Source organism: Hypomesus transpacificus, unplaced genomic scaffold (genome assembly GCF_021917145.1).
Source record: "Hypomesus transpacificus isolate Combined female unplaced genomic scaffold, fHypTra1 scaffold_203, whole genome shotgun sequence".
Lineage (NCBI taxonomy): Eukaryota > Metazoa > Chordata > Actinopteri > Osmeriformes > Osmeridae > Hypomesus > Hypomesus transpacificus.
This window is the reverse complement of record NW_025813744.1, coordinates 286,560-299,715: the sequence shown is the minus strand read 5'-3', so window position 1 is coordinate 299,715 and position 13,156 is coordinate 286,560. Positions and strand designations below refer to the sequence as shown.

The 13,156-nt window shown below is 51.1% G+C and overlaps 1 protein-coding gene across 1 annotated transcript; it reads left to right on the top strand.

The window, feature by feature from the left end:
• Positions 1–3,285: 3,285 nt before the first annotated feature.
• Positions 3,286–11,459, top strand: si:rp71-17i16.5 (phosphatidylinositol 4,5-bisphosphate 3-kinase catalytic subunit gamma isoform). Its single transcript, XM_047013792.1, is given in 16 exon segments — positions 3,286–3,373; positions 4,120–4,452; positions 4,772–5,814; positions 6,042–6,220; positions 6,532–6,959; positions 7,225–7,290; positions 7,685–7,828; positions 8,217–8,298; positions 8,649–8,743; positions 8,861–8,914; positions 8,916–9,008; positions 9,373–9,463; positions 9,643–9,773; positions 10,361–10,472; positions 10,823–10,980; positions 11,125–11,459. Coding segments are annotated over 15 exon segments (3,258 nt in total). The 5' UTR covers positions 3,286–3,373; positions 4,120–4,128; the 3' UTR covers positions 11,383–11,459.
• Positions 11,460–13,156: the final 1,697 nt, after the last annotated feature.

The window sequence follows — 13,156 nt, the reverse complement described above, 5'->3', positions numbered from 1 at the left end:
TTATAGCGTACTTTTTGGTGACGTAATTGTGAATTGTTTTTAGTTTTAGTTTTACACGTTGATTGGTCAGATATTGAAGTGGCACCTGATAAAAGTGTAGTGTTGTTAATTATATTATTTTCAGTCAAACACACTTCTTATTCTGCCTGTGAGTGCAGAGGTCAAGTGAGACTGAACTAGACTGTTTTTCTTGAAGTGAAAGTTTGAAATTAAGCATTGTCTTTCTAATGTTTATTTACTAAAATGTTTATTTTATAGTCTAAACATTCTTTCATATGTCCATTGATGTATTCACTGGCAGATACACTCTTTTAGAATATATATTTATATATACCATATATATATATATGTCTGTGTGTTACATGTGTTACCGTGAAAATAGGAGAGAATCTCCACCATCTGTATTGTCAATTCTAGAATCATTTGGTCTTAATGGCATCAAAGATTGTAATTGAACTGTCATCAAAGTGACCAAACACAAGCTGCTCCCTGAAGGGAAATGGAAACAGAAGTTCTCAATTAATTAAATAAATGCACTCTGTAAGTACTTCTGAAATGCTCTATTTTGTGTCATTACAACGAAGATGATTGTCCAGCTGAGCGATGAGGCTTAATGTAGCCTCACTTAGACATGTATTACAGTAACCAGGGGTTCAGGATGTCTGAGGTGAAAAGTGATCCTGTGACTCATATTAACACAAGCTGCTGTGACATAGGATCACATAAAGCCTGAACACAACGCAGCCTCCTCCTCCTCCTCCTCCTCCTCCTCCTCCTCCTCTTCCTCTTCCTCTTCCTCTTCCTCTTCCTCCTCCACCTTCTCTTTCACTGCCCTGTAAAGATGTTTTGCAATAGAGGACAAGACCTACAATCATAAATCCAGAAGCAGTTTGTTTTGCTGATGCCAGCATCACTAGCAGCCTACTTCACTATCAGTAGATAAATATAATGCTTAGAGAATCAATAATTAAATTAGTGCAAGCAAAACATATAGTGAATAAACAATCAAATAAATGAAAACACGTCTTTTCAACAAACACCTTGCGTCTGTTTGTAGACTAGTAGGCTACTGTACTGTAATACGCATACTTTACTAACTACTTACTAACCAAGAGTGAGGTCATGCCGGGAAATATCAAACTGAGGCTTGAACGCATCGACCAAGCGATAGCGAGGTTGATACGGCAAAGCCGGCATGACCGAACGGTCGAGGTTAGTAAGTTGTTTATTGTATGGCATTTTTAGCTCTTTTCATTTTATAAATGAAAATAAATGGTAGGCTAATTGTACAGTAGCTAGCTCTCAAGTCTTCTCTCGGTGTGTTTCAGGTGTTGCCTAGCAACCTATTACTTTTGATAGAAAGCGGACAACACGGTTCTGCTAATATGGCTTTAATTCCAACACAAATAAACGACACTTTAAGAAAGTTAACAATTTCTTTGTCGCTGTTGATGTCTTCAGTTTCGTTTGGATAGTAAAACTCATCTAACTCCTCGATATCGCTCATTTTGAAGATGACGTCAGAGGAGGGCAATAATAATCCGTGTCAGACCGCGGACCGGTGATGAGGTCAATACGCGGCTGGCATGACTACCCATTAGCCAATCAGATCGCTCATACTGTCGTTGCCATATAATAATACACATTAATGATGTACTTTGTATCAGTTTAACAGGATTATAGACCTAAATGTAATTGTTCCCATTAGCTCATAAGTGTTGTCAGTCTGGAAGTAGGTCATCATGATCTTATCTGGAAGAATGCAGACATATCATCTGCAGCAGGAGGATTCAGGAGGTTTCCCCAAGAAACCAGCTGTCTCCATCTCAACATCCATCCTGCAGGTCAAGCAGGGGCAGAACCCAAGGGGGAGGCTGGGGTGGAGGCTGGGGTGGAGACTGGGGTAGAGGCTGGGGTGGAGGCTGGGGTAGAGACTGGGGTGGAGGCTGGGGTGGAGGCTGAGATGGAGGCTGGGGTGCAGGCTGGGGTGGAGGCTGAGGTGGAGGCTGGGGTGGAGGCTGGGGTGAAGGCTGGATATAATGTCATGCAACTCTAAACAAGGACAATAGGAGGAGCTTCAAGGCCATCTCTAGAGCCCTATCTAAAGACATAAACAAAAGCTAGCATGCAGTGTCTTTTTCTCTGCTTGCGAAGGCTATGCTAATTGTCCCATATCCTCCCATATTGTAATACTATTTAATTCTCTTGATTTCCTGTATTCTTTGTCCGGTCTTCTGTGATCCTCAACTTGAGTGTATCAGACACCTGCACCTTACATATGTGTAACAAGTAGGTTGATTTAGTCTTGAACTAGTACTTAGCATTTCACTTCATTGACTTGGTGCTTTCCCATCCAGCACAATGTAACACGTCTCCACTGCCTCCTCTGGGGGCCGACAGCTCTTCCTCATCCCTGCAGAGGTGGGGGAGGGTGGTTGTATGTGTGGAATATGACTGTGAAATAGATAACTAATGCAAAGCAGCCACAGCAAACTCCCATCAACTGGCTTTGCCTGTTCCGAAAGTATTCTTATCTGCATAAAAATATATGAATTTGGATTGAGTGCATGCCGTTTCCATGGTAAAGCTCATCTATTCTTATGGGTTTGAGTTTACATTTACATTTAGTTTCCTATCCAGAGTGATTTACAGTAAGTACAGGAACATTCCCCCGAGGCAAGTAGGATAAAGTGCCTTTCCCAAGGACACAACATCTCATCCAGTTTAACTGAACCTGCATTATTGTCAAAACACTTATCCACTGATTTACTTTTTATGTCATTCGATCCTGAGCTTTCACTAGACACTGTGGTTCTAGCTGTCCTCCTCCTTCCTCCTCCTCCTCCTCTTCCTTCTCTACTTCCTAATCCAACTTGTCTGCTCTCTTCCCCCTCACCCTCCCCCTCCTACACAGTCGGTTTAGCATTCCTCTTACGTGTCGATGGCATTAAATAAACCATTACACTGTACCACCACTATCCTTTGAATGTCTTTCAAAAATGTATAGATGGCACGTGCATTAATAGCACACAATCACAACTATTAGACAACAACATCTGTCTCTTTAAAAGAGCTCTGAAAGCAACCAGTTTATCGGGGCACGTCACCTGCAGCAGAGCTCAAAGTGGAACACAACACTTCCTCTAATCTGGATGGCCAGCCAGCCCTGGAGCTGAAACGCGTCGCCTCAGGAATGAGGAACAACCTGTGAGTCAACACAGACAAACGGGAAGGAGAGCTCAGCGTTCTCAGTTAGAGACAGCCCCTGACTGCACACCTGCGCAGGTGAGACTTCAGAGTTACTGTAAACACCTTGTTTGTGCACCCTGTTTGGTTGTTTGAATTCACCTTCTTTTGAGGCTCTTCACAAAACGTAAGTCAACACAGAAAAAGGTTGTTTTCTGTTTTTAACTTATCACGTGTTACTGTTTCTTCTGCCATTGAAATAGAGCTTTCTAACTCTTCACAAACAGCTTTCTAACTCTTCACAAACAGCTTTCAACTCTCCACAAACAGCTTTCTAACTCTTCACAAACAGCTTTCTAACTCTTCACAAACAGCTTTCTAACTCTTCACTAACAGCTTTCTAACTCTTCACAAAGGGACGCAGATTTTGTTTACCCTTTTTTCCACAAAGGGTAAACAAAGAGAGGGGGGCACTCAGTTAGGCAGGCAGCTTAAACAGGACCAGGTGTAGTTAACGACTGGACAGCCTCCAGGTTCCACCCCCCACTGTCCGTCAAAGGAAACAACCAGGGAGACAGTAGCAAGCAGGAGGATGTTGCACCAGGATTTAACTTCTCCTCTCCTCTGCTCTCTCTTCACCTGTCTCTCCTCTCCTCTGCTCTCTCTTCACCTGTCCTCCTCTGCTCTCTCTACACCTGTCTCTCCTCTCCTCTGCTCTCTCTTCACCTGTCTCCCCTCTCCCCTTTCTTCACCTGTCTCTCCTCCCCTCTGCTCTCTCACGCCTGTCTCTCCTCTCCTCTGCTCTCTCTACACCTGTCTCCCCTCTCCTCTGCTCTCTCTTCACCTGTCTCTCCTGTGCTCTCTCTACACCTGTCTCTCCTCTCCTCTGCTCTCTCTTCACCTGTCTCTCATCTCCTGTTTCCCATCCTGCAGACACACAGCATGGATGCAGATCTGACCCTGGGTCAGCACACCGGGAGACGCCTCTCTCAGTTTGGATCTGAGGCCTGCATGCCCGGGTGGTCTGAGAACAGCCTGGTGTTCTTGTGTGAGCTCCGCTGCGCCCCGGGCTGGAGCGAGGGGGAGGAGCCACTGCGTGTGTGCCTCCCTGCCCAGTACAACGTGCACCAGCTGCGTTTGTGTCTGTGCATGCACACCACGGAGCTGAGCTCCCCTCCGCACCCCCTGGCTATGCTGGACCCCGCTCGAGTCCTGCTCCTCTACCGCCGCCACGGAGACTGGTACGAGATCTACGACGACTGCCAGGTGCTTTACTTCATGTTTTTGTACATTTGGTTGTTTCTGCTGTATTTCAGGGGTGTTCATCCCTGGTCGTCAGGCCCACTGTCCTGTACGTTTGAGATAGTTCTCTGCTTCTCTGCTTCAAATGAATGGTCGTTCTCACAGACCATTGAACAAAAAAACGTATCCTGTAGTGCTACAATGACATCTTGACCACAGTAGCTAGCTAATGAATGTATGGTGAACAATGACAACAACTACATCTCAACAACTTAAATACAGTGCAGTAATAACATCTCAAAGACTTCAGTCCAGGGTCATCATGCTGCTTCTTCCCCTGCAGGTGCTGCGGACCCTGGGCGTGCCCTGGTCACGTGACTCCTCCGGGCGCCTCACGGCCCGGATCGTCGTGGCTCCGCCCCCGGCGCCGGACACGGAGGAGAGGCGGAGCCAGCGGCAGGCCCTCGCCAACCTGATTGGCTACGACCTGGATTCGACACCACCCAATCGCCTCGGGGAGCTCAGCTTCACCCGCAGGAAGCTGGCGTCGCCACGGCGACAGGAGCTGCGTCGGCGTGACGACGTCGCTCATGCGACGGAACCCTGGACCAGCTCGGTTCCGCTCCCGCGGGACCTGCGGATCTACGCCGACAGGAAGATCCCGGTCACGCTCCACCACAGCAAGGTGAGCTTCACCATCAGGGTCCTGGCCAGCATCACCCCCGCTGGCCTCACCGTCGTGTTCCACAGGGTGATGGAGGATCTGGGGGTCACCTGGGAGGACGCGGGGGTGGTGCTGCAGGTGTCCGGCAGGGAGGAGTACCTGTCCGGGGATACCACACCTCTCCACAGCTTCCTGTGGGTGCGGCACTGTCTGAAGAGCTCCCTGGAGGTCCACCTCCTGGTGGTCCCTGTGACCCAGCTCTCTGTGGAGGCTGTGCCGGGCGAGGACCACCCGCAGGTGGACGGCTTCTCTGGCCAGTCCAGCTCCCACCAGGACCTGAGTCTGGACAACAAAGACGTGGCCCAGATCCTCATGATCTCCCTGTGGGACTGCAAGCGCAGGTTGAGGGTGAAGCTCCTGGGCTTCGATGTGCCCCAGCCGCCCTCCAAGCCCCCGGCCGCCGTGCAGGTAGAGGTGAGCCTGCTGTATGGCAGCGAGGTGCTGGCCTCCGTCAGCTCCGCCCCCAAGCCCTTCGATGATGAAGTGCTGTGGAACGAGTGGCTGGAGATGGACGTGTTACTGAGCAAGCTGCCTCGCGGGGCCAAGCTGGGGCTCACCATCGTGGCCTGCTCAGCAGAGGGGCCCCCGGCCAGAGCACCAGAGCCCCAGAAGGGAAAGGCCAAGGTGCTCTACTTTGTCAACCTGCTCCTCATAGACCACAGGTCAGTGGGGTTACTGCTCTGGGACGGACACTGGGTCTGGTTCTGGATCTGGGTAAGGGTCTGGTTTTGATTCTGGTTTTGGTTATATGTCTGGGTTTGGGTCCGGTTCTGGTTCTGGTCTGGGTTTGGGTCACCTCAGCAGGACCTCAGTATGACCTTAGCATGACCTTAGCATGACCTTAGCATGACCTTAGCATGATCTTCTTATGGCCATGTTCCGTGTCCAGGTCCATCCTGAGCCAGGGGCCGCACACGCTGCACATGTGGCCGTACCCTGAGCCAGAGGACGAGGCCTTTGCACAGCAGACAGACAAGCTCTCCTGCGCCACCAACCCTGACGTCGCTGCTGCCATGGCCATCAGCTTCTTACTGGACCGCTACAGCTTCCCTGTGGTGCTTCCTCAGAGCCTGGGCTCTACTGGGGGCGGAGCTCCGCTTCCCCCCTCAGAGCCCCGCCCTCCCTCTCCATCCTCTTCACCCCACCCTCCCTCTCCATCCTCTTCACCCCGCCCTCCATCCTCCTCCTCCAACACTCCCCCACCACCCCATCTTTCATTTGATCCTTCATCCTCGCCCCATCCTCTACCCATACACCATCCAGCTGTCTCCCCAGACCCAAAACTCTCACGCGACACCCCCAATTCAGCATCTTTCACTGTTTCCTCCCCCTCCCCCCTCCCCCTCCCCCTCCCCCTCCCCCCTCCCCTTGTTCCTTAGACTCTGTTCCCTCTTCTTCATCCCTTTCCTCTCCTGTCTTCTCTCCCACCTCACCCGACCCAAGCCATCTCCTCTCCCCCTCCTCCCCCCTGACCTCCCCCCTCTCCGCCACGCCCCGCCCCCCCTTAACAACCAACCTCGCTTCCCCCGCTGACCAATCAGGCATGCGCAAGTTCCGAGAAAAGAGCATTCTCTACACCTCCAACCTTCCTCAGTACCTGCGACGAATTGATTGGCTCGAGCCCAACACTGTGCAGGACATCCATTGGCTGCTGGGTCAGCTGGAAGCCTCAGAGCTGGACCTATCAGTGGCTCTGGAGCTTCTCAGCGTGGAGTTCCCTGACGAGAGGGTGAGGTGTCTGGCTGTGAGGAGGCTGGAGACACTGAGCAACGATGAGCTGATGCAGTTCCTGCTGCAGCTGGTCCAGGTGGGACCTGTCTGCCTGTTTGTCTGCCTGCCTGCCTGCCTGCCTGCCTGCCTGCCTGCCTGCCTGCCTGCCTGCCAGTCTGTCTGTCTGTCTGTCTGCCTGCCAGTCTGCCTGTCTGTTCCTCTGTCCATTTATCTGTCTATATATCAACTATTTTGTGTTTTGAATAATTTTGTAAAGCTGTTTTTCACATTCCCTTCTCCCCCCCCTCTCCCCCCCCCCCTCTCCCCCCCCTCCTCCCCCCCTCTCCCCCCCCCCACCCCAGACCCTGAAGGTGGAACCGTTCCACGACAGCTTCCTGGCCACGTTCCTGGTCCAGCGAGCTCTGAGGGTGAGTCATCATCTGCTTCCTCACCACTTGCATCCTGTTGTGAACATATAACCACTGAAAACACATCTACATCTCACAGATGAATCAATGACTGTGTAACTGAATGATTCAACCATCCAATTACTACTGCAGTTCAACTAACTGTGTTTATTCAGTTGTGAGGTTATTGTTGCACTGAAATATTCTTTCCTGTTCCCCACGCCTAGTGCCTGAGAAGTTGTTACTACGGGATGTGGCTAGAGAATAAAAGTTTTCTCTGACCACCAAAATACTATACAACTGTGCACTTCTGATCCTTGATCTGCTACTGTACATTCTATATGCACTATAAGTACGTTGGTACATTAGTAAAAACAATCAAACCAATCACAATCCATCGTCCCCCTGTCTGCAGAGCAAGAGAATCGGACATTTCTTCTTCTGGTTCGTGCGCAGCGAGGTGGCTGGCTGTCCCTTCTTCCGCCAGCGGATGGCGCTGGTGCTGGAGGCTTACCTGCTGGGCTGTGGGCAGGCCACGCTGGACAGCTTCACACGCCAGGTCTGCCTGTCTCTCTGCCTGCCTGCCTGCCTGCCTGCCTGTCTGTCTGTTTGTTTGTCTGTCTGTCTGCCTGTCTGTCTGCCTGTCTGCCTGTCTGCCTGTCTCTCTGCCTGTCTGTTTGTCTGCCTGTCTCTCTGCCTGTCTGTCTGTCTGTCTGCCTGTCTGTCTGCCTGTCTGCCTGTCTCTCTGCCTGTCTGTCTGTCTGTATGTCCATCTGTCTGTCTGTCTGTCTGTCTCTCTCTCTGTCTCTCTCTCTGTCATTCTCTCTCTCTCTCTCTCACTCTCTCTCTCTGTCTCTCTCTCTCTCTCTCTCTCTCTCTCTCTCTCTCTCTCTCTCTCTCTCTCTCTCTCTCTCTCTCACTCTCTCTCTCTGTCTCTCTCTCCCCAGGTGCAGGTTGTGGAGGCATTGCAGGAAGTGGCCGGCACCATTAAGAGACTCTACCCAGACAAAACTGACCTCCCACCAACAGGTAGAGCTCTCATCTTATTGGCACAGGAAGTAGACTACAGGAAGTAGACTACAGGAAGTACACAACAGGAAGTACACTACAGGAAGTACCCAACACTAGACTGGTACTGGACTAGACAAGACAAGACTAGACTAGACTGGACTGGGCTAGGATGGAACTAGGCTAGGCTGGACTACAATGACACTAGACAAGACTAGTCAAGGCTAGTCTAGGACTTGATCAGGACTAGATGGTTCTCTCCAGGTTCTCTCCTGGTTCTCTCCTGGTTCTCTTCTGGTTCTCTCATGGTTCTCTCCTGGTTCTCTCCTGGTTCTCTCATGGTTCTCTCCTGGTTCTCACATGGTTCCCAGCTGCGGCCACCCTGCAGGACCTCCTGAGGAAATGCAACCTGCCGCCTAGCTTCCTGGTGCCCTTTGACCCCCGGGTCACGGCTGGGACCATACTGGTGAGCTCGACATGACACCTTGGTGATAGTGGGATTGTATGTGTGTGTTTGCATGTGTGATTGTGTGTTTGACGCCGGAACCTTGACCCTTGACCCTGTGATCCTTGACCCTCCCAGCTGGACAGGTGTAAGGTGATGGCTTCCAAAAAGAAGCCCCTGTGGTTGGAGTTCCACCCCGCGCCCCACCACGGCCCCCCCCCTCCCTCCTGTGGGCATCATCTTCAAGGAGGGAGACGACCTGCGACAGGACATGCTAGTGCTGCAGGTCAGAGACCATTTTCATCACCTTCATCATCATAATGTCTTCAATTCTGTGATAATGGTGGTAGCGATGACGATGGTAGTGATGATGGTAGTGATGATGGTAGTGATGATGATGGTAGTGATGATGGTAGTGATGATGATGGGGATGGAGACAGTGTGGATGAGGATGATGAGGAGGATGAGGATGATGAGGATGATGATGATGATAATGATGAGGATGATGAGGAGGATGAGGATGATGAGGAGGATGAGGATGATGAGGATGATGATGATGACAATGATGAGGATGATGAGGAGGATGAGGATGATGAGGAGGATGAGGATGATGATGATGATGATGAGGATGATGTCTTCCTGGTCCTCAGACACTGGTCGTGATGGATTCTATCTGGCAACACAAATCTCTGGACCTCAATCTAGTACCTTACGGCTGCATCTCCACAGGACTCAACACAGGTAGGAGGGGGAGTGGGGGCGGGGGGGCAGGGAGGGGGGGGGGGGCGGCGGGGGGCAGGGAGGGGGGGGGGGCGGGGGGGCAGGGAGGGGGGGGAGGAATGAGGCGGGGGAGGGGGGGGGGAGGGAGGTAGACTGATCCTGAGCTGTGTGTGTGTGTATGCGTGTGTGTGTGTGTGCAGGTATGATAGAGATCGTGCGGGACGCCGTGACCATAGCTGCAGTTCAGAGGAGCCAGGGGGGAACCTCAGGGGCGTTCAGGAACGACGCTCTCTGTAACTGGCTGAGAGAGAAGTGCCCCCTGCAGGAGATCGTAAGAAACACACCCTCACTCTCAAACACAGGACATGTGTGGATAAATAGAGACGTGAAGGTAGTTCTTGTGTGTGTGCATCTGGACTGGAGGGTGATGTGAAGCCAACACACCACGAACACTGTTAGGGTTAGGTCTGTATGGAGCTGGTCTAGTGCATACATCAAAATCCTTCTCCTCTCCCCCCGTCCTTCCTCCTTCCTCTCCCCCCTTCTTCCTCTCCCCGCCTCCTTCCTCTCCCTCTCTCTCCTCCTTCCTCTCCCGCCTCCCTCCTCCTTCCTCTTCCTCTCCCTCCTCCTTCCTCTCCCGCCTCCCTCCTCCTTCCTCTCCCTCCTCCTTCCTCTCCCTCTCCCTCCTCCTTCCTCTCCCCCCTCCTTCCTCTCCCTCCTCCTTCCTCTCCCCCCTCCTTCCTCTCCCCCCTCCTTCCTCTCCCTCCTTCTTCCTCTTCTTCTTCCTCTTCCTTCCTTCCCCTTCCTCTCCCTCCTCCTTCCCCTTCCTCTCCCTCCTCCTTCCTCTTCCTCTCCCTCCTCCTTCCTCTTCCTCTCCCTCCTCCTTCCTCTTCCTCCTCCTTCCTCTTCCTCCTCCAGCACTACCAGGCGATGGAGCGCTTTGTCAACTCGTGTGCAGGCTACTGCGTGGCGACCTATGTACTGGGCATTGGAGACCGCCACAACGACAACATCATGATTACAGACCAAGGTAGGACAACAGGAGGGTTAGGGTTAAGGTTAGGGACAGGACAGGGGCAGGGGCAGGGGCAGGGGCAGGGCAGGGCAGGGCAGGGGCAGGGGCAGGGGCAGGGCAGGGCAGGGGCAGGGGCAGGGGCAGGGCAGGGCAGGGCAGGGGCAGGGCAGGACAGGACAGGACAGGGGCAGGGCAGGGGCAAGGATGGGTAAGGCAGAGACAGGGCAGGGTTACAAATAATATTTCTGTCTTTCTGAAAATTTCTGTCTTTCTGTCGCTTTGAATAAAACTGGTTTGAAAAAAAAACACAATCATCATCATTATAAATGTCCACTTTCACAACTGGGTGCTTTTCTGTTTCCAAGGCAACCTGTTCCACATTGACTTTGGTCACATCCTGGGAAACAGGAAGCGGTTCCTCGGCGTGAACCGAGAGCGTGTTCCCTTCGTTCTCACGCCTGACTTCCTGTATCTGATGGGAAAGGTCAAAGGTGGCTTTAGCCTCAACTTTGATCGGTTCAAGGTAGGAGTTCCTGTGCTGGTGTCCAATAAAATCTCTTCTTGTTTATTTATTTATACATTTTTGACCTCAAACTGCATTAGTGTGTGTGTGAGTTTAGAGGCAGCCGCGTGCAAGATTCACATGTGTGTGTGTGTGTTCTCCCAGGACACCTGCATGCAGGCCTACCTGTCCCTGCGCTCCCACAGTCGTCTGCTGGTCACTCTGTTCTCCCTCATGCTGCTGACGGGCATCCCAGAGCTCAGCGCCGCCAGCGACGTGGACTACCTGCGGGGGGCGCTGCAGGAGGAGGGCAGCGAGGAGGAGGCCCGCAGACACTTCCTGCGCCAGGTGGCCCTGTGTGAGGAGAAGGGCTGGACTGTGCAGGCCATGTGGTGGATCCACATGGTGGCCGGGATCAAGTAGGGGGGTGGGAGGAGTTAGAGGTTGGAGGAGTCTGCATGGGAGGAGTCTGGGAGTAGGAGGAGTCTGTGTGGGAGGAGTCTGGGAGTAGGAGGAGTCTGTGTGGGAGGAGTCTGGGAGTAGGAGGAGTCTGTGTGGGAGGAGTTTGGGGAGTGGGAGGAGTCTGAGTTTGAAGAGTCCCAAATTGACTGACTGATCAATACAAATACATTTCTGATAAATATATACAGTTGATTCTACACATATACCTTTATGATCAATACATAGATGACACACCTTGCTGATCAATCAGTAATCTGAAGCCTACCGGCTGCATTTGAATGCAGATGATGAGATACAAGGGGATTTGAACCTTCTATCTTGCTTTGGAGGAGAAGGTAGGTGGGAGAGAGAGGAGGGGGGAGGAGGAGAAAGGGGAGGGAGGAAGAAGGGAGAGGAGAGGGAGGAGTTGTACACCTTGTGAGGATGATGAAGGCTGCAGTGTGATGGGAATGATCGAAGATAAGACGGTGCTGACATCACGCTGGTACACACACGGTGCATGTGCATGCTGCATACTATCACTTTCATTAAATTATGATTGAATTTGGGGTTCCTTTTGATGTGGAGATTTGTGTGAGAGGGGGGGGGAGTGTGATTGGCGCTGAAGTTGATTCTGTTGTCCTGGAACCATGTCTGAGTTTCCCTTTAGAAGAGGGGTGAGATACCAACCTCTCCTCCCTTTCTTCCCCTCTCCTCCCCCTCTCATCTTCTCCCCCTATTGTTCTCCTCTCTTCCTCGTCCATTCCTGCCACCTTCCACCTTTCCCTCCCTTCTACTGCTTTTTCCTCTCCCCTCCCCCTCCCCCTCCCCTCCCCTCCCCCTCCCCTCCCCTCCCCTCCCCTCCCCTCCCCCTCCCCTCCCCTCTCCCTCTCCCCTCCCCTCTCCCCTCCCCTCCTCATGCATGAAAGTGCATATAACATTTCGAAAATATACAACAGTATCTAAATAATTCTAACCAATATTATACAATACTATACTACAATACTGTACTACTATACTATAATACTATCCTATAATACTATCCTATAATACTATACTATAATACTATAATACAATAATACTATACTATAATACTATAATAATATACTATAATACAATAATACAATAATGCTATAATACTGTAACACTATAATACAATAATACTATAATACTATAATACTATAACACTATAAACAGGTAAACACCTGGACAGGTAAACAGAAAGGTCACAGGTGAAGGCAGGCGTGTGGTTTCTATGGTAACCTAATAAAGGCAGAAGTGTCCACCTGTCCGCTCACTGATCCCTGCTTTTCTGTTATTCTTTCACTAATGACTCGCTTGAAAATTAACAAGGGCGAGTTGGGGCAAGTTGGGTTTGGGTTGAGAAAAAAAGAGACAAAGACAGAGACAGGGAGAGAGAGAAAAAGAAAGAGAGAAAGAGAGAGAGAGAGACAGAGACAGAGACAGAGACAGAGACAGAGAGAGAGAGAGAGAGAGAGAGAGAGAGAGAGAGAGAGAGAGAGAGAGAGAGAGAGAGAGAGGAGAGAGAGAGAGAGAGAGAGAGAGAAAGAGAGAGAGACAGAGAGAGAGAGAGAGAGAGAGAGAGAGAGAGAGAGAGAGAGAGAGAGAGACAGAGACAGAGACAGAGAGAGACAGATGGCAGATGGACAGGTAAGAGTTAGGTAAGGGAAGAGTGATCGAGCAGCTTTTTTTTTTCTCAACCTCCGTCATGGTGAACCAGGTGCCCCGTGCTGCC